Here is a 19,244-nt window from a genome sequence, read left to right as displayed (position 1 = left end):
TACTCAGCACAGGCTGTCATATGTGTAAGGCATTGTGTTCTAGGTTAGGAATACAAAGCTGAAAACCAGCATGGTGCCTCCTCTTAAAGAGCATGCACAGTAATAGAAAGGTAGCCAGTTAGCACATAACTATGATACAGGATAGATTGTGATAAGGACCACAGAGAGATGCAAAGTAGGGAAATTTGTAAGTGAAGACAATATCTTCCTTTGGGTTGGGGAGGGCAGGGATCAGAAAAGGCTTCCTAGAGTAAGTGGCACCTGAGCTAGGCTTCAAAGAAAGAGAGGATTGTTTTACATAGAAGATAAGGTGAGGGTGAGGAAAAAGGAGCAGCCATGTGGAGTGCTTGTTTTCATGGTCAAAACAGAATGAATGGAATCTGCAAGTTACTGGGCTCCACAATGTGGTTCTGTGGAACAAGGAAGTTTGCTTGTCCTTTTTCTGGACCACATAGACAGACCTTGATAGGACATGCCATGCACATGTGGTAGGTGTCTAATGTATATTAAATAAATGTTGAATGGATGAGTATCTTTGAATCTACATCTGTTTTGTCCTCAGGATCGATTTGGGATAGTGGCTACTATAGGTAAAGCAGAGTACCGGAGCATCACTTTCTACTGGGGATTGTCAGTGCTTAACTCTACCCAGAAAGATCTAAGAGCGAAAATAGCCATGCGGGTGGGAGGTGCTGACAGGTCAGTCACTTCTATGTGAAGGAATGAGTTTTATTACAGTGAGCCATCCAATTAACAAACACGAGGCTGGAGGAAATAAGTGGAACAACCAAAAAAAATTTCCAAAGATAAACCCAATTATAAATGTAACTCCAGAGATTTTTAACTCCCAAGCATAAAGCTATAGTTTAGATCTAAGCACTGCTAGACACTGAACAAATAGAGCTGTCCAAAAATGGGATGGACAGACTTATTATTTAGTGCATTTTCCAACACTGGAGATATTTAAACAGAAACTAGATTGCTACTTAGCAGAGGAAATACATAGGGCAAGAGGTTAAGCAAAATGACATACAAGGGGCCTTATGACTCTATGATTTTACATATATATGTAAATCCTATATAAACATGTATATGTAAAATAATGTGTGTATGTATGTATATTCTTTATGCAAAGCATTTTGCAAGCCTAAAAGGATTTTATAAATATTGGTTGTTGTAGTTTGTTATTATTGTTATCATTATCATTATTGCATGACTATCTCTCCCGAAATGATAAGTAGAGGAGAAGGTAGGGGCAAGGTATGTGTATGGCAAGATCATACACCATGAGCATTAATTGAAGAAACCAGAGATGTCTATTCCAGGGAAAACTTGAGCACAGGGGCATGATATGTGTCTTAAAGTATATTCGGGGCCATCACGCAGAAGAGAGATTGATCTTGCTCTGCTTAGGCCTGGAGGTCAGAAGTAGGAGCAATTAGAAAAAGTTGCAAAGAAGCATATTTTGATTTGATGTAAGGAAAAATTCCCTAGCAAGTAGTGCTATGCAGAAGTGGGATAGGCTGACTTCAGAAGTGGTGGAAAGCCTTGAGCAAGGCTTGTCGATCATTTGGTGGCTATGGTGTGGAAGGAATGCTTGTTCAAAAACAGGTTGGACTAGGTGGCCATTGCTGATTTATCTAATGAAGCTGAGGAATGTATAGTGGTGTTTGAAGGAAAACAGCAACACCTGTCATCTAAAGTGTGCCACATCCAAAGCAAAATCTAAGTAGGAAAAAGAAAGATGGGTTTAGCTCACTCTTTACTTTGTGATGAGGGAGGGCTCAATTCTGGGTTGGGGTTGGGGGGAAATGAGATGTATTTGGAAACAACTGTGATACAAGAACAAAAGTCATCAATAAAATCAAAAAGAAACCCTTTGTTTACAAGCTTAGAAACCTTCCAGCATATTCAGTTCTTCAACAACAGTCAAATAGAAGCAGGACTGAAATCTGCGGGTGTCTCAGACATGACCCTGGTTCACCCAGTACATGAGTCCATTAGGTATACAGGCTGTGAGGAACTGAGAGAGTTCTAGTTAACAATGCACCTGCCTCCTCACCAATGGATGAAAATTAAAAACACATTGATTAAGGTGCCTACTACTTATTACCTGAGACCATGAGGAAGCCACTTAACTCTTTCTTCATCATTAAAATGAATGGATTAAACTATATGGCCTCTGAGGTCCCTTCCAGCTTCTATGAATTCTGTTTTGTGCAGAGCATTGTATAAGATACTAGAAGAGATAGAAAGGAAAAGAAGAGGTGTGCCCTGTCTGCACAGAGCTCATTAGTGAGGGAGAATTTATGAGTAGACTGGCATCAAGGACAGAAGGAAAAAAGTTGCATTATAAAAGCAGATGGTGATGATAAATTATGTAATGCTAAATTTGTGATAATTTTTTCCCATAAGAAGTTGACATGAGCTCATATTTCTCATAAAATATCTATAGCATTTAGGAGCAGTTGGCATTATCACTTATTTGGAATCATGAGATCCAGGTTCAAATGCTAGATCCAATTCTTACTATACCAAGGGCAAGTCAGCTCCCTTTTCTGAGCCTCATTTTCTCCATGAATAAAATGGAAATAATACTTGCACTATGTACTTCACAAAATGACTGGGAAAAAGGCACTTTTGTCAACCCTAAAGCACGATATAAAAGTGTTTTAGGGAGTTGTTTAACAGACAGGGAAAAGAGATAAAGAGAGGTCAAGTGATTTGCCCCAATAGTCAGTTCTGAAACCTTGACTTAAGCTGCTGCCACTGCTAAATGAGTCTGTCCCTTATTATTATAAGGAAGCACCAGTGTGTTAGCTATGGAGAATATCATGTCTTTACAAATGTAAAGATGGGGGGCAGCTAGGTGGTACAGTGGATAAAGCACTGGCCCTGGTACCTGAGTTCAAATCCAACCTCAGACACTTGACACTTACTACCCCCTGTGTAACTCGAGCAAGTCACTTAACCCTCATTTTCCTGCCAAAAAAATAAATAAATAAAGATGCACTGCTTAATTTCTTCTTCAATTTAAGTTGGTGGGATAAGGTAGCTAGGTGGTAGATCAGATAGAGCACTGTGCCCACAGTCAGGAAGATATGAATTCCAAAAGTTAAATTAAAAGCAAAAGCTATTATTATCTCTATTTTATGGATGAAAACTGAGGCAGACAGAAACTCACTCTGGGTCACACAGCTAATAAGTGTCTAAGGAAGGATTTGTACTCAAGTCTTTCTGATGCCAAGCCTCATGCCCTATCTATTGTGCCACCTAACTGTCTAACAACATACACTTACAGCTATAAATAAAAATAAATTTAGCTTCATTACCAAAAGGGTAGTGGATCAGTGTTTTAAAGAGTCAGAGGAATTCTCGATCTAAATAAGAGGAAGAAAGCCAAGCTTACAACTAAGGACACCTGCAGATGTGACTTCAGTCAGAAAGTTAAGGCACTAAGAAATACAGGTAAATCATTTAAAGAGGAAGTTTAGAGTTATCTACAATTTTGCAGATGAGGAAGATTTCAGCACTCAGGGCTAACCAGAAACAACCACTTAGATGTAATTGCCCTTGCCCCATTGTAATCAAGCACAACAGTGGCAGCATTTCTTTGTCGCAGAGAATAGCTTTAACCACATCTGTATTTTCCAACAGTTTCTGAAGGCAAAGGAATCTGACCGGTTATATCCACGAGCGTGTAAGTCTGTTTATCTTCTTTTTTCTTTTCTTATGCTTAAAAAAATGAGAGTAGTGGCTCCAAGGCACTTGCTCAAATATGGGGCATACACAGAGGAAAAAAAAAACCTTAGCTATCAAATTCCTATCTCGGGTATTAAGACCAATGAAAATGTTTGCTTGTTGAGTGGATTCTGGTGGACTTCTTGCTCAAAGTGCCTTTGTTTCAAGTTAACCCTAGGTCTGCACCAAATAAATGCCCTGCTCTATTCCCAGGGCAGGCATAGCCAGGGCACTGCTGGATATGGAAGGCTGAGGCAAGGAAGTGAGAGGTAGGCCTTTGCAAAAAAATAAAAAAGGAAGCCTAATATAGTGGAAAGAGCATCGGAGTAGGTGTCAGAAGACCTAAGTCTGACTCCCAATTCTGCCATTCATTGTCACCACAGGCAAGTCCATAAGGCTTTCTGAACCTCATTCTGTTTATCTATAAGGCAATTTGGTCTAGGAAGCAAGGTGATACAAAAAGCCATGGACTTTAGGAGTCACAGGTCCTGGATTCAAGTTAAAGCCCTGCTACTTACTACCTATTTGACCTTAGGCAAATCACTTAACCTCTCTCTGGACCTTAGGCTCTTCATCTATAATACTAGAGGGTTGTGCTAGATGGTCTCTAAGGTCCCTTCCAGATTTAAATCTATGACTCTATTAACTAGATAAGTGGTTTTTAAAGTGTGGTCTCAGGGGCAGCTAGGTGGTGCAGTGGATAGAGAACGGGCCCTGGAATCCAGAGGACCTGAGTTCAAATCTGACCTCAGCTCAGACACTTAACACTTACTAGCTGTGTGACCCTGGGCAAGTCACTTAACCCCAGTTGCCTCAAAAAAAAAAAAAAAAAGAGATAAAGGGGCAGCTAGGTGGAGCAGTGGATAGAGCACCAGCCCTGGATTCAGGAGGACCTGAGTTCAAATGCGACCTCAGACACTTAACACTTACTAGCTGTGTGACCCCGAGCAAGTCACTTAACCCCAACTGCCTCACCAAAAAAGAAGATAAAGTGTGGTCTCTGAGACCCTTTCAAGATCTCCACAAGGTCAAAACTATTTTCATAAGAATACTAAGACATTTTAATTTCCAACATAGTAAATACTAATAGATGGAACTCACATAAAAAAAAGTTCTTGGGGGAGGGTGGTTCCTCAATAATTTTTAAGAGTGTAAAATTTGAGAACCAAAAGGCTAAATGATCTCCAAGGTACCTATGATGTCTAAGCTTTACCTGAAGGCCCTGTGGGAAGAAAGGGGTGGAGGTTTATGAGTTAAGTCGCCTCTTAAAGCAATCAGACAAGAGGTCACCAAAAGTAAAAGGAGCACATGGTGGCCTTGTTTCTACTGAGCCAAGGGTGCTTCACCTTTGTAAAGTCATGGACTCCTTGGCATTATGGTGAAACCCAGGAACCCATCTTCAGAATAGGGCTTTTAAATGCATAAAATAAAATACATAGAATTACAGAGGAAACCAATGAGATTGATATTATGTTATCAAAATAGTTTTTGTTATTTTTCATTATTTTTATTTTTAGAAAAGGTAAAGGACTGGACTAGACCATCCATGCCACAATACCTAGAATTAAAGGGAGCATAGGAATAATAACAAAGGAAAACAATTAACTCCTCTGAGGATCGGCCAAGTATAGACCACTGAAATTCTTCAGCATTGCCTCAAGCATACCACTCCTAGGTCACCCAACCATGTTGTTCAGTCTTTTTTCAGTTGTGCCTGACTCTTCATGACCCCATTTGTGGTTTTCTTGGCAAAGATACTGGAGTGGTTTGCCATTTCCTTCTGCAGATCATTTGGCAGAGGAGGAAACTGAGGCCAAGATGTTAAAGTAACTTGTCCAGGGTCACACAGCTAGTAGGTGTCTGAGGTCAGATTTGAACTCAGGAAGATGAGTCTAGGCCCCATGCTCTTTCCACAGTACCACATAGCTGCTGTACCCAGTCATAATGAAAAAGAATTTGATTAAATCCTGCCCAATACTCCCTTCCAAAATGCAATGCACTTCTCTCATCACACTTCCTGGCAGAGCTAAAAACTACCACTGTTAGCATAGAGCAAACCAGGACAGAGATAAATCATGTTTTCTCTTCTGTTGCAGATGTGTCCCCCAGGTCTAATATGGATAAGCCAAGAGCACACCTGACAGGTAACGTTTCTTCATTGGCAATAATTCCTTCCCTAGGAAATAATCAACTGAGGTACATGGTCAGAGAGAGGAAAGTTTGAGGTACTATGCATTGAACAGTCCCTGTGATTGGGATGACAGGATTTCCTTTGAAGCTTTGGGGGCAGAAGTCAGGTTTTAGGACTATGATATCTCATCAGTGAAAAGGGTTGCTCAGTGAGGATCTAGCCTCTATAATTGGAAATTTGCAACTTACAGTCTCATAGAGTTACCTGGGGCATTGAGGTTGCACGATTTGCCCAGGGTCAAACCAGCACGAATGGGAGGGAAGGGAGCTAAGAGGATATTTAGTCTAACCCATCCCCTCCACAGGGTTCAGAGGGGAATTCTTCTCCACAACATCTGGTCTTTTATGGCCAAGGCATGCCAAAAGGTTGTAACTTCCCACCAATGTTTCAGTTTTGCAAAAGAACCCCAGAGGAACCCTCTGCATGTGGCAGGGGCAGAACAGGAAGCCTTGTTTGCTGCCTTCAAAGCTCTTCTCATGACACTTTACCAAGCTGCCTCACACATGGTATAAATTAGGGTGAAAAAATCGTCTGCCCTCACATGACCCCAATATTTCATTGTTAAGGATTTTCCAAAGTTCTAGTATACAAAGTACTTGGTTTCAAACTGGGAATCACATCTCTTCAGGAAAAAAAAAAAGAAAGAAAGAAAGAAAAACCTCTTTCAAATCTGGGATTTCCTGTTCTTCTTTCTTGTGAGTGAACAGGACCAAAGTGTTGCATGAAAAACCCCTTGACATTTCAACTCTCATGGTTTTTTAGAAAATTAGTATTTTTTTACCAAATGCAGAAGAGCAGAAGGAATTCCTGAGGGACTGAAGGTTATGGTTTTTCTGTCCAATTCTAAGAAAGTACAGGAAAAAGGTAAAATGATAGCCTTGGTTTTACTAAGTACAATTCCAGAAAGGCTAGCACCACTACTTCTCCTCCTCAGTACCTAGCACGAGGCTCTGTGCACAGTAGATAAAGACATCTAGTGAACTGGGAGGAAAATCAAAAATCACCTTGCTACACACACACACACACACACACACACACACACACACACATTACAAAACCAGCTGATTCTCAGACAAAAAATCAGGATTATTGGTATAGACACAGTCCCTGTCTATCACTGCATCATCCAATTTGGGACTCCAAATTTTGTCCTGGGCTTAGAAGGGTATCTCCCTAAGAGCCTTCATTCTTTCTAAGACATGAGGATACAACCAACTTAGTGCTATTTATTTCAATATAATAATAATTATAATAACTAACATTCATATAGTGCTAACATATCACATAGCTAGAGTTTATATAGGGCTTACTACACACCAAGCACTGTGCTAAGTTGTTGTTGTTGTTATTGTTGTCTGCCTTTTGTTCTTGAAGAGGACCATGACATCCAGAGATGATGTCATGACTTGCACTGAATTGGAATGAAGCGAGGGAGGGCTGTGCAAGGTCACCAACCAACCTCACACTCTCCTCCAGAGCCATCTGGGTCCAGTGGCAAAATCAACATCAGGATGACTGGAGATGGCCCTGGATGTTTAAGACAATTGGGGTTAAGTGACTTGCCCAGGGTCACATAGCTAGTAAGTGTTTGAGGAGATTTGAACACAGGTCCTTCTGACTCTAAGGCCAGCACTCTACCCACTATACCACCTAGCTGCCCCTAGTGTGCTAAGTGCTTTGCAATGATTATCTCATCTAATTCTCCCCATAACCTTAAAAGGTAGGTGTTGTTATTATTCTCACTTTACAGTTGAGAAAATTGAAGCAAACAGAGATTAAGTGATTTGCTTAGAAGGAAGGATCTACCAGGAGTGTAGACTTCAACAGCTTCCACACCACAATGAGGCATCATTGACCAGTGGGAAATTCTTTACTTCTACACCAATTAGCTATTTTCCCACATACTACCCACATAGCTCCTGAGACACAGAGCACAAATAACAGGAATAACTTGCCTCAGAAACACACGAGAGAAGGTTTTGTATCCAAGCTAGACATGCAAAAGCACATTCAATAACATCTACTTCCTCACCAATTAATTTCTTTTTTTTTTTTTTTTGCTTTGTCTTCAAGGACTGTTCTTGAGTTGTTTCAATTATGTCTGATTCTGTGATCCCATCTGGGGTTTTCTTGGCAAAGATGCTGGAGTAGTTTGCCATGTCCTTCTCCAGTTTGTTTTATAGATGAGGAAATGGAAGCAAATAGAGTTAAGTGACTTGCCCAGAGTCACACATCTATGAAGTATGGGAAGCTGAATTTGAACTTAGGTCTTCCTGACTCCATTCCTGGCACTTTATCCATTGTCCCACCTAGCTGCCTCTGATAGAGTTGCCGGAGGTTAAGTACCTTGCTGAAAATCACAGAGCTGGTATGGATAAAAGGCCAAAGTTGAATTCAGACTTTTCTGAGTCTGAGGTAGGATCTTTATCCACTACACCACATTGCCTCTCAATTAATTTTGTTCATTGAGGATAATTTTATTTTTCAAGACTGAAATAACTAATTTTTATAGAATATTTTGTAACTAAAATATCCCAAAGGCCTCTCCATGGCCTTTTTTTAAAAAATGATCCTGCCTGAATGCCTTATCAAAGGGAACACTCCTTCAGAGTCACAATCAGACACATTTGAATATACATGGTCTTTGCCACCTGTCTATAGGAATGATTTAAATGGAGTAGCTTAGACACCATTAAACATTAACCAAATCAAAGGCAATCTCGAGAAGCTAGTTATTTTTATTCAGCACTTTGACCTTCCTTCAATGATTTCTGATTACTTTATAAACATTAACTTTACTAAGCAACCAAGAGGCAGATGCAAAATATCAAGGACAAAGAAAGATGAGGTTCCTACAGTAACTAAAAAGAATGCATTCCTTCTTTTTGTTGGAAGCAGGATATCCACAGATCACTTATTTGGGAGATAAAGGAAGATCTCTCATACTGTGTATGAACCTGTGTGTTTCTCTCTGTGTGTGCATGCATGTGTGTTGGCTAAAGACCAAATGATAGGTTGCATCTGCAGAAGGAAAGGTAGCAAACAAATGAAATAAGAGCTCTCTCAAATTTCTTGTATGAAGGATAATCAGTCAGTCATTTTAGGGAAGATTCATTCCAGATGTCAGTACATGAAGCTGCCAACTAAGCCTGGGTTGCCTTTTACAAAACTGAAACATACTTATGGGAAGTGAAAACATTTCTGCTTTTCCTGGGCATCAAAGGCCAGATGTCATAAAGGGGATTCCTCCACATTCCCTGTAGAAGAGATGCCCTCTATCTCTGAGGTTATGTGAGTCTGTGGTTCTGGTCATGTGGCTTCTGTTAGTAGAGCTACAATGAGGGAAAACAAACCCTGATGTAGCCCATCCCCTTTTTGGACAGCTGTAATTTCAATCTATTCATTCATTCGTTTATTTTTCTGTTTTTCTATTTATCTATTTATTTGCTTATTCATTCATTCATTTATTTAACTATCTATTTTGGGGGGTGGGGCAATGAGGGTTAAGTGACTCGCCCAGGGTCACACAGCCAGTAAGTGTCAAGTGTCTGAGGCCATATTTGAACTCAGGTCCTCCTCAATCTAGGGCTGGTGCTTTATCCACTGCACCATCTAGCTGCTCCCCAACAGCTCTAATTTTTAGGAAAAAATGGAGCTGAAGTCTTCCTCTTTACAACTACTACCCTTTGTTCCTTGCTCTTCTTCTTCCACACAATGGCCCTACTAGTCTCTAAAGAAAGTCTTCATGTGCCCTCAAGGCTGAATATTCCCATTTCCTTCAACCAATTCTTCTAATGCTCTTTCCAAGTCCTCTCTATCAGTCCGGCCCCTCTCTTATGGATGTACAGCTGATTTCCATTTACTAAAAGGCAGACTGATGTCATGGGAAGAGTATGGCACTTAGATGGAGGAGACCCAGGCTTCCATCCCAGCTCTGACATTTACTAGCTGTGTAATCAGAAGTAAGCCATTTAATACAGACAGGTATTTACCTCATCCATAAAATGGAGGTACTGCTTGTAGCACCTCCTTGTAGGACCATTGTGGGGAAGATTCATATGGGGCTGGGGAGGTCGGTAAGTGGGAAGGTTGCCTTTCTTCTCCCATGCTTAATATAGTGGCTGGCACATAGTAGGCACTCAATAAATGCTAATTGATTGACTGTTTTCATAGACTTAGATCTAGAAAGGACCTCAGAGACTGTCTAGTCTAGCTCTCTCATTTTACAGACTTAAAAAACTAAGACATAAAGAGTTAAATAACTTGCTTGTAGTCATACAGCTAGTAGGTATTTGAGGAGTGATTCAAAGCCAACTCTTCTGGAATAGTAATTATCATGATAATTAATAATTAATATATATATAACACGTGGCAGGCACTGTGCTAAGTGCTTTATGATTATTAGTTCATTTGATCCTCACAACAACCCTGAGGTAGGTGCTATTATCATCTACATTTTTCAGTCAAGGACACTAAGGCAAATACAGTTAAGTGACTTGTCCAAGGGTATCTGAGGTTGATTTTGAACTTAGGTCTTCAGCCTGGAACTCTATTGACAGCACTGCCTAGCACTCTATCCATCATACTGCACATCCTCTCATTCTTTGTTCCCCACCTGCTACTCTTCTCCATATGTCTAAAGTCACCTTTAAACAAGTTTTGGCACTTAAAAAAGTTGTAGATAAACTTTAATTACCTGGAAAATAAACAAGCTCATGAGTTCCCTTCTCTCTCCACAATGTTTTGTAGATAAGGTGTTCCTGGATTGTCCAATATGTTTGAGACAACGAGCTCCTAGACTCCTAATTAATACTTAGTGAATTGAGAACAGTGGGCTTGAAAGATGATAAATTATTTTCATTAGATTACTGTTCAGCACCAGAGATTTCAGAAGAATCAGTGGCTGGGAATGCCCATTCAGTGCTACCTGGGCTTAACTCCTGGTCACTCCCCTGGAGGAAGCTACTAATCTATGTCCTCTCCCCAACAAAGTTCTCTAGTTGTATCTGGAAGCTACTGCCAAGTAAAAATGATGCTACTTTATCACTTCCCCGCAGCTGCATTCCAATTTCTGGCCCACTCCATTAGGTCTTCACTAGTTGATTTCATGGACATCACCAGAAAATGTCCCACACCAGAATATCTTTCCATCAGACCAGTAGATAAGGTCTATGAGATTACCAAAAAAAATTCCCTAGTCACCATGCCCAGTAAGCAAGCCAAGAATACAACCAAATTTGTCATTTTTGGATTTTTAATTGTTTATTGAGCCATTTCTGACTCTTTGTGACCCCATCTAGAGTTTTCTTGGCAAACATACTCAAGTGGTTTACCATTTCGTTCTCCAGATCATTTCATAAATGAGAGGCTGAGACAAGCGGTTAAGTGACTTGCCCAGGGTCACACAGCTAGTAAATGTCTGAGACTGGGTTTGAACTCAGGTCCTCCCGACTTCAGAACCAGCACTCCATCCATTGTGCCACCAACCCAGGGTTTAAACCTGCCCTAGTTCTTCTAATTAGGTAGACACAATGGGAGCAACAGAGGAGGTTAGTTGATAAAAAGTACTATATAAATGTGTTATTGTTGTCCTCAATATTATTATTATCTTGTTCCCATCTTATTAAATGGATCTCAGGTGGAAAAAGTCCTAGGACTGATTTATGAAATATTCTATAGGCTTTTGCAGAAGTAGGAAAAATGGCTGCTTTTGCAATGAAATCAAAGTATGAGAAGGTAGGCTCACTGAAAGCATCCTTAATGCAATTCCAGTAGCAGATGGGAGGAAGGGATGATAGGCATCTCATCCTTTTCCCTCATCATTTTGATTCTTTCTATTGGATCCCTATATTTTCAAAGATTTCATTCTATGTAGCTTCAAGATTGCAAGTATTTATATGATGGTATCTAAGGAAATCATTTTTAATGAACTGATATATCTAGGTGATTGTGGGCAATAGCTCCACCAATAATGATGCCCTAATTCCAGTAAGTTTATTGATTGAATTCTCAATGATATTTTGACGTTCATATTTGTAGCATGGGGATCTGTCATCAAGCTGGATCTTGAAAGAAAATTTCTGGTATATAATTTGAACCCCTGGGTTGCATCTTAATGGCATTCTTTTATTATTTATATTACATTTAGCACCTAATTATTTAGTTGGTGCTAAATTTTTGCAGCCTGCAAGGAAGTGTTGCAGTTTCTTCTGTTCCCTTGTATATTCTATATTGATCACCAATTCCAAGCTCCTTGAGGATAATTTTTCTGTATTATCTGCTGGTGAAAATATGTTCCTAAATTACCATCATAAGCAATACTGTTTTCAAAAACATATCCTCATATCTCAGTCAGTTATTTCACTCTTCTTGGTTAACATATATTTGACTGAGTTCATAGGCATGTCACCTAGGGAAGGGTTTTTGATGACACCCAGATTTTAACTTTTTTATCATCTCCATAGGTAAGTACTTCTGATTACATTCAACAAATCCAATGCTGTGTATCAGTTATCAGCATTTACTATTGCTTGATGAAATAAGCAATATTTCTGTCTGTCCATTTCCAAAAGTATTTCTCTAGATTTTGGACCAGTTAATCATGTGCTCTGAGAATCCCTATCCATATTCTTCTTCCTTTTGTTTTAGAATTATTCATTATTTCATAGTTGAGCTGCCTTACAGTAATAAGCCCTATGTTTTATTAATATTGTATGAGCTTTTATTAGGATATTTTAAAAATCAGTTGTAGTCTATTTTATAGTTCAAAAGGCATACATTAAGAATGACATTGCCGAGGGCAGCTAAGTGGTGCAGTAGATAAAGCACCAGCCCTGGATTCAGGAGGACCTAAGTTCAAATCTGGCCTCAGACACTTGACACTAGCTGTGTGACCCTGGGCAAGTCACTTAACCCTCATTGCCCCAGAAAAAAAAAGAATGACACTGCCTAAGTGTTCATTGCTTTCAATATACTCTTCCTATTGATGATGAAAGAAGAAAATAAGAAGTTATTAAGTGTCTACTGCAGTTATCCCTTTCTTATCACAGGGGTTGGGGTATTGTACCACCATTATCTGGGAAATCCACATAAAATTTTTGGCCCTCCCTTCATACCAGAGTAGTCTGAATTTTTTCTTTTTCTTTTATAGGTATTTACAGTACCTTATTATAAAATTGGGTTGATATTATGCAATACTATACATATATTTTATGTATTTTTCTAAATCTTTTTCTATGTCAACTATTGGCCTTCATATGTTGTCTGTGGCTTCTGCAAAACTCCAAAAAAACTTCCCATTTATTTTCTTATATTGACCTCCAATATATTGAAACCACAATGGGGAAGGTTGCAATGTGGAAGTGATAACTGTTTATGCAAAGTGCTTTACAAATATGATCTCACTTGATCCATACAACAACCCTGGGAGGTAGTTGCTTTTATTATTCCCATCTTACCTTTCAGGAATCTGAGGGAAATAAAAGTTAAGTAACGTGCCCAAGGCAGGTCACACAGCTAGTAAGTATTTGAGTCTGTATTTGAACTCAGATTTTCCTGCCTTTAGGCTCAAAGCTCTATCCACTGTACCACCTAGCATGTCTGATGAGGATGGTGATAATAATGAGGGCAGTTTTCCAAAAGCTGAATTATAACAACCAAAACTGGCACTACAGAAGAGGTGACATCTACTTCCCTCCCTTCTTTGTAGTTTTGGGGGACTTGGGGTGTGGAATATTGCAAATACTTTGAGACATGGTGGATGCGGTGGTTGAGTTTGACAGCTTTCTTCATCTTTCTTTTTTCATCTTTGTTTCAAGGGATGAGTCCCAAGATGTGGAATGGGAAGGGATGTATTTGAAAATGAAGGTGGTATAAAACCAAAAGATATCACTAAAAATGAAAAAAAAGAGTAAAGTTTTATTGAAAAGAAGGTTTTGTCCTTAATGACCTGTCATTTCTTTTACAGGGGTTTGTTGATCCCATGTGAGCAAAGTTACCTTTTTTGTGTTTTTCTCTAGCTATTCGACAGAAGTCTATCACTCCCATGAAAGATTCCTGGCCGGCTCTCCAGTGGGAACATAAACTTGGCTCTGCTTTCATCAAAAACCAAATGAACTACACCAACAAGTTCCTGGTGATCCCAGAGTCAGGAGACTACTTTGTTTATTCCCAAGTCACTTTCCGGGGCAGCACACCGGAGTGTGGTAAAATCAACCAGAAGAATCGGTCCACCAAGCCCGACTACATAAGCCAGGTCATCACCAGAGTCACTGATAGATACCCAGAGCCAACACAGCTTTTAACAGGAACCAAGTCAATCTGTGAAATAGGCAGAACCTGGTTTACTCCAATTTACCTGGGGGCTGTTTTTCCTATGCAAGAGGGGGATAAACTGATGGTGAATGTCAGTGACATCTCTCTTGTGGATTATACCAAGGAAGACAAAACATTCTTTGGGGCTTTCCTGTTATAAGGGCAAAGGACCCTGTCACTGTGGAAGGATACTCTGTTTTCATTTATTATTTCCAATCCCTAATTTTAATCATTTGTATGTACTTAAACACAGAAAATTTCATGAAGTGAGGTAGGGTCGGAGGGGAGAAGGGGAGAGAAATTCCACTATGTCTGTAGTTTAGGTGGGAAGTTCTGAGCTAGGAAAAATACTTTGTAATGTGCCTAGAAGATGAGAATTCTAAGCAAGATAGCAAGAGAAAGTATCATAGAGCACAGAACCTCAGAAGCTGAAGAGACTGTAGGGTATAGAATGTCTAACCTAGAAGTAACCTTAAAACAGAATGTAAGCAATCGAAGAAACCTTGGAAGACAGAAGGAAACTTAATGTGCAGAATGTCAGGGCTGGAAGGGGCCTTAGATAACAAAATGTTAGAATATAGAAAATCAGAGCTAGAAGGAGCTATTCTATAAATTGTCTAATTCAACCCCTTGATGTTTTAGGTGGGGAAACAGGTCCAAAGAAGGAAAATGGCCCACTCAAAGTTACCCAATATACTAATAGAAAATCAGAAGGATTACTACTTGAATAGTCCCTGAGGGAAGGAAATAAGTACTTTTATAGCACCTACTATGTGCCAGGCACTATACAAATAGGATCTCATTTGATCCTCACAAGAACCCTGGAATGGAGATGCTATTATTACACCCAATTTACAGTTGAGAAAACAGATAAACAGAGGTTAAGTGACTTGCCCAGCATTACCTACCTAATGTTAGAAGACAGATTTGAATTCAGGTCTTCCTAACTCTAGATGTTGCCACTTAGCTGAACAGGAGGAGAGTTCATTAAGAGAGATGGTTTGGGGGGTGGCTAGGTGGTGCAGTGGATAAAGCACTGGCCCTGGATTCAGGAGGACCTGAGTTCAAATCTGGCTTCAGACACTTGACACTTACTAACTGTGTGTCCCTGGGCAAGTCACTTAACCCCCATTGCCCTGCAAAAAAAAAGAGGGATGGTTTTATGTGTACCCTCTCTATCACCTCTCTCAACCTCAAATTCCTCATTGGTATAGTAAAGGGGTTGGACTAAGAGGTTTGACATAAAGCATAAAAGGTTTACAGCCAGGAAGATGCAGGTTCAAATCCCACTTCAGATACTTACTGTGACCCCAAGCAAGTCACTTAACAGCTCTGTGCCTGTTTCCTTATCTGTAAATGAATTGATTGGCCTATAAGGTCCCTTTTAGTTCTAACTCTATGGTTTAAGTTCCTAGGATCCCTTCAGCCCTAAATTCTATGAGCCTCTGATCTTTGAGGAAATGATTTTTCTTGATATTATGCTATAGATTTATCATTGTTCATTCAAGTTATTTCCTTCAGCTCAATTGTGTGAATCACCATGCATTTTCTCAAGGTTTGGGTTGGCTTACCTTCAGCAATCACAAAATTTTCTCAATTGAATTTTGAGATTTCCTTAATCTCCATTCACCTCCTTTTGAAAAGCAAGATAACATTCATCAGGAACACTACCAAGAAGAACTTTTCTCATGCCAGATGTGGAATGCACCCAAAGGTGTTTTTTTTTTTTTCCATCATGACATGCATGCACATAATAACAAATAAATCAAAAGGTGGACATGCAATAAAGAGCAAGCACCATATGAAGAAGCCCCTTCTGAGCACAGGAAAGAGAACTTGCTATGGCTGATCAGGACTTCAGGACTTCGATGCCCAAAATATCAACTCACTAAGTCCATAACTTCCACCAGTTCTAGAAACTAAAGAAATGACATCAAGGCCTGTTACTCAAGATGGCAACTTCTTACTTCACTCAAAGATTTGGGGAACATTAAACATCTTCAAAAAGCTCATTGCAGAAACACCAGTGCCCACCTTGTTCCCACTTCAGCTAGCTTTCATTACCTGGAAGTTCATAGAAGACAGACTTGTACTCAGAAAATGTATGGCCAATCACCAAACCTGAAGAAAGTCAAAATGGAAGCTGGGTCTGGATTTGGCTTGGTTTCTTTCTTTGTTTAGATTCCATAGTTGTTTTTTTCTGGATTTGGAGAGCATAAATTTGTATTTAGTTTATTGTCTTTGTAAGAGGGGACAAAGTGGGTTGGGGAAGGGGAGGGTTTATCATCTTCACCAAGGCTCCTTATTAGGATTAGGAACCCTTGGTAATGAAAGAATTTCTCTTGAAGGAAAGATAAAAGAATTGAAGAATTTGATCTGGAGAGAATCTTAAAGGTCACATAGTCAAATGCCTTCATCTTACAGTTAGAAAAACCTAAAGAAAAAGTGGTAAAAGTTTCTTATTTGAGGTAACCCAGGGAATAAGTGGCAGTGGCAGGGGCAGCATTTGAACTCAGATTTTCCCATCCAGAGTCAATGTACCTTCCACTGCACCACAGAACCACAAATGGGGAATACTTACTTTTTACATGTGTCCCCTCTAATTCCCCATCCTTACCATAACATCCTGTTCTTTTTGGTATACCATGCTGCCTTGGCAGTCTCTCGTGGATAAGTGCCAACATAGAAGGAATTTGCTGAACTGAGCTGTGGGAGGGGTTGGCAGGACTAACACCAACCAAGAAGATCTGGTTAAAGGGAAAGATGTATATTTGGACTCCTTTGTGTGAAGCTAGTAAGTTAAATGTCCTTCCTGTATTATAAACACTATCCCCTCCATGGACCTGCTTTTATAAAATAATACAGACAGACTAGATCAGGAGTTCTTCACTTGGACCCATAGACCTGAGATTTCAAGGGCTTCATGAACTTGGATAGGAAAAATAATACATTTTGATTTTTACTGACCTCTAACTGGAATTGAGCATTTTCTTTGATTGTTTAAAAACATAATTCTGAGAAGTCCATAGTCTTCACTAGACTGACAAAGGAGTCCATGATACAGAGAGAGAGAGAGAGAGAGAGAGAGAGAGAGAGAGAGAGAGAGAGAGAGAGAGAGAGATTGATTGATTAAGAACCCCTGGACTAAATGATTTCAATGGTTTCTTCCAACCTTAAATCCTGTGAGACCCTGATTCTCTTACACTGCTTCCTGCTCTCACTCTTGGTTGAATATGGAAGGTTGCCTAAGAATACCTTCTTGAGGTGAGAGAATCTTCCCAAAATCTGATGGGAAAAGCTTCACAAAAGAGTACTACAAAGCATGGGCCCTTACATACATTTGCTCTTCTACATCAGGTTTCACTGAATGGATCAGGCTAAGAAAAAAAAAATCTTGTCTGGACATGGATGTTTACAATAGTAGGACTTTCCTACCACACATCAGGAAATGAGGCTCTGAAAACCCTTACAATTAATTTGTGTTTGCCCTGGATATAAGTTTAAGTTATTTGTTATCCTTCCTCATCTATTTTTCATAGAAAAATGGAACCCCATGTGGCTTTTTTGGCATCTAGCTTAGCTCAGGTATTTAACATAACTACTATGTAAGTGCATAAATGTGTTTGTGTTGTATGTAAACAGAAATGATGAGTGCTCTGTTGTTTTAGTTTGGTACAGAAGACATTTTGCAGGTAACCAGAAGTTGGTTTCTTTTCTACTCAAGTCAACAAGCATTTATCAAGCATCAACTATGTGCCAAGCACTGTGCTAAGTGCTGTAAATAAAAAGAAAGGCAAAAAATTGTCTCTTCTCCAGGTTCTCACAGTTTACTGGGTAAGACAACATGAAAATAACGCTGAAAAAACAAGATATATACAGAATAAACTGGAGATAATCTCAAAGAGAAGACACTGTGGTTAAGGAGGACTGGTACTGGCTTCTTGTAGAAGGTGAGACTATCTGAGACTTGAAGGAAGCCAAGGAAGCCAGGGAAGCCAAGAGGCAGAGGTGAGGAAGGAGAGAGTTCCAGTTATGGGAGACATGTAACATTTATGTCAGAAATTAACCTGCAAAAAATAATGTACTTACAAGAATAAATCACTGTGCTGCCGCACAGTGGATAAAGCACTGGCCCTGGATTCAGGAGGACCTGAGTTCAAATCTGGCCTCAGACACTTGGCACTTACTAGTTGTGTGACCCTGAGCAAGTCACTTAACCCTCATTGCCCTGCAAAAATAAAATTTTTTAAAAATTAAAAAAGAATAAATCATAGGATAGGAGATTAAATAAAAGGGATATACTCAGGGCACAGATTTAGGGAATGAATTTGACTCTGCTACTAATGAACAGAGCTCTCTATACAGCCATTTAGATACACATGAAAATATATACAAGTATGGTTATGCACATCCATATATATATATATATATGTCAAACAATATTTAGAAACTTAAGTTTCAGATGTTGTGGTTCAAACTTGTAATTTTGTATGTGTTGGCAACATCAGATAAAGGAACTTCTTTCCACCAAAAGATATCAGCAACTCCCGGCCAGCTAGATGGTGAAATAGATAGAGCACTGGCCTTGGAGTCAAGAGGACCTGAGTTCAAAACCTGCCTCGGACACTCAAGAGCTATGTAACCCTAGGCAAGGCAAGTCGCTTAACCCTGATTACTTTAAAAAAAAAACAGCAACTTATCTAACTTATCTATACTTTCTAATCTTGGAAAATTGTCAGGGGAATGAAGAGGTTAAATAACTTACTGATGGTCACACAAGCAGTGTAAGTCAGAAGCCGGACTTGAATTTTGGCCTTCCTAACCATGAGGCTGCCTCTATCCACTAGTCCAGGCTTCCTGACTTGACTTTAGTTCAAGTTGCTTTTTACTTCTTGGTTGTAGGGGGAATTCACTTTACTGGTTCTGGGGTTACCAAGACAAAACAAAAAACTTATCCTCATCTATGTTGCCCAGACATTATTCTACCCATTTTCAGCTC

The 19,244-nt window shown here is 39.6% G+C and overlaps 1 protein-coding gene across 1 annotated transcript in view; it reads left to right on the top strand.

The window, feature by feature from the left end:
* The window catches only part of TNFSF15 (TNF superfamily member 15), a 30,688-nt gene extending 16,283 nt beyond the window's left edge, over positions 1-14,405 (top strand). The window contains exons 2-4 of the mRNA XM_043980167.1: positions 3,658-3,700; positions 5,838-5,885; positions 13,951-14,405. Coding sequence (XP_043836102.1) covers positions 3,658-3,700; positions 5,838-5,885; positions 13,951-14,405 — 546 coding nt within the window. The remainder of the gene's footprint in view (positions 1-3,657; positions 3,701-5,837; positions 5,886-13,950) is intronic.
* Positions 14,406-19,244: the final 4,839 nt, after the last annotated feature.

Source organism: Dromiciops gliroides, chromosome 2 (genome assembly GCF_019393635.1).
Source record: "Dromiciops gliroides isolate mDroGli1 chromosome 2, mDroGli1.pri, whole genome shotgun sequence".
Classification (NCBI taxonomy): Eukaryota; Metazoa; Chordata; class Mammalia; order Microbiotheria; family Microbiotheriidae; genus Dromiciops; species Dromiciops gliroides.
The sequence above is the reverse complement of the archived record's forward strand: the minus strand, read 5'-3'. Positions and strand labels throughout refer to the sequence as shown.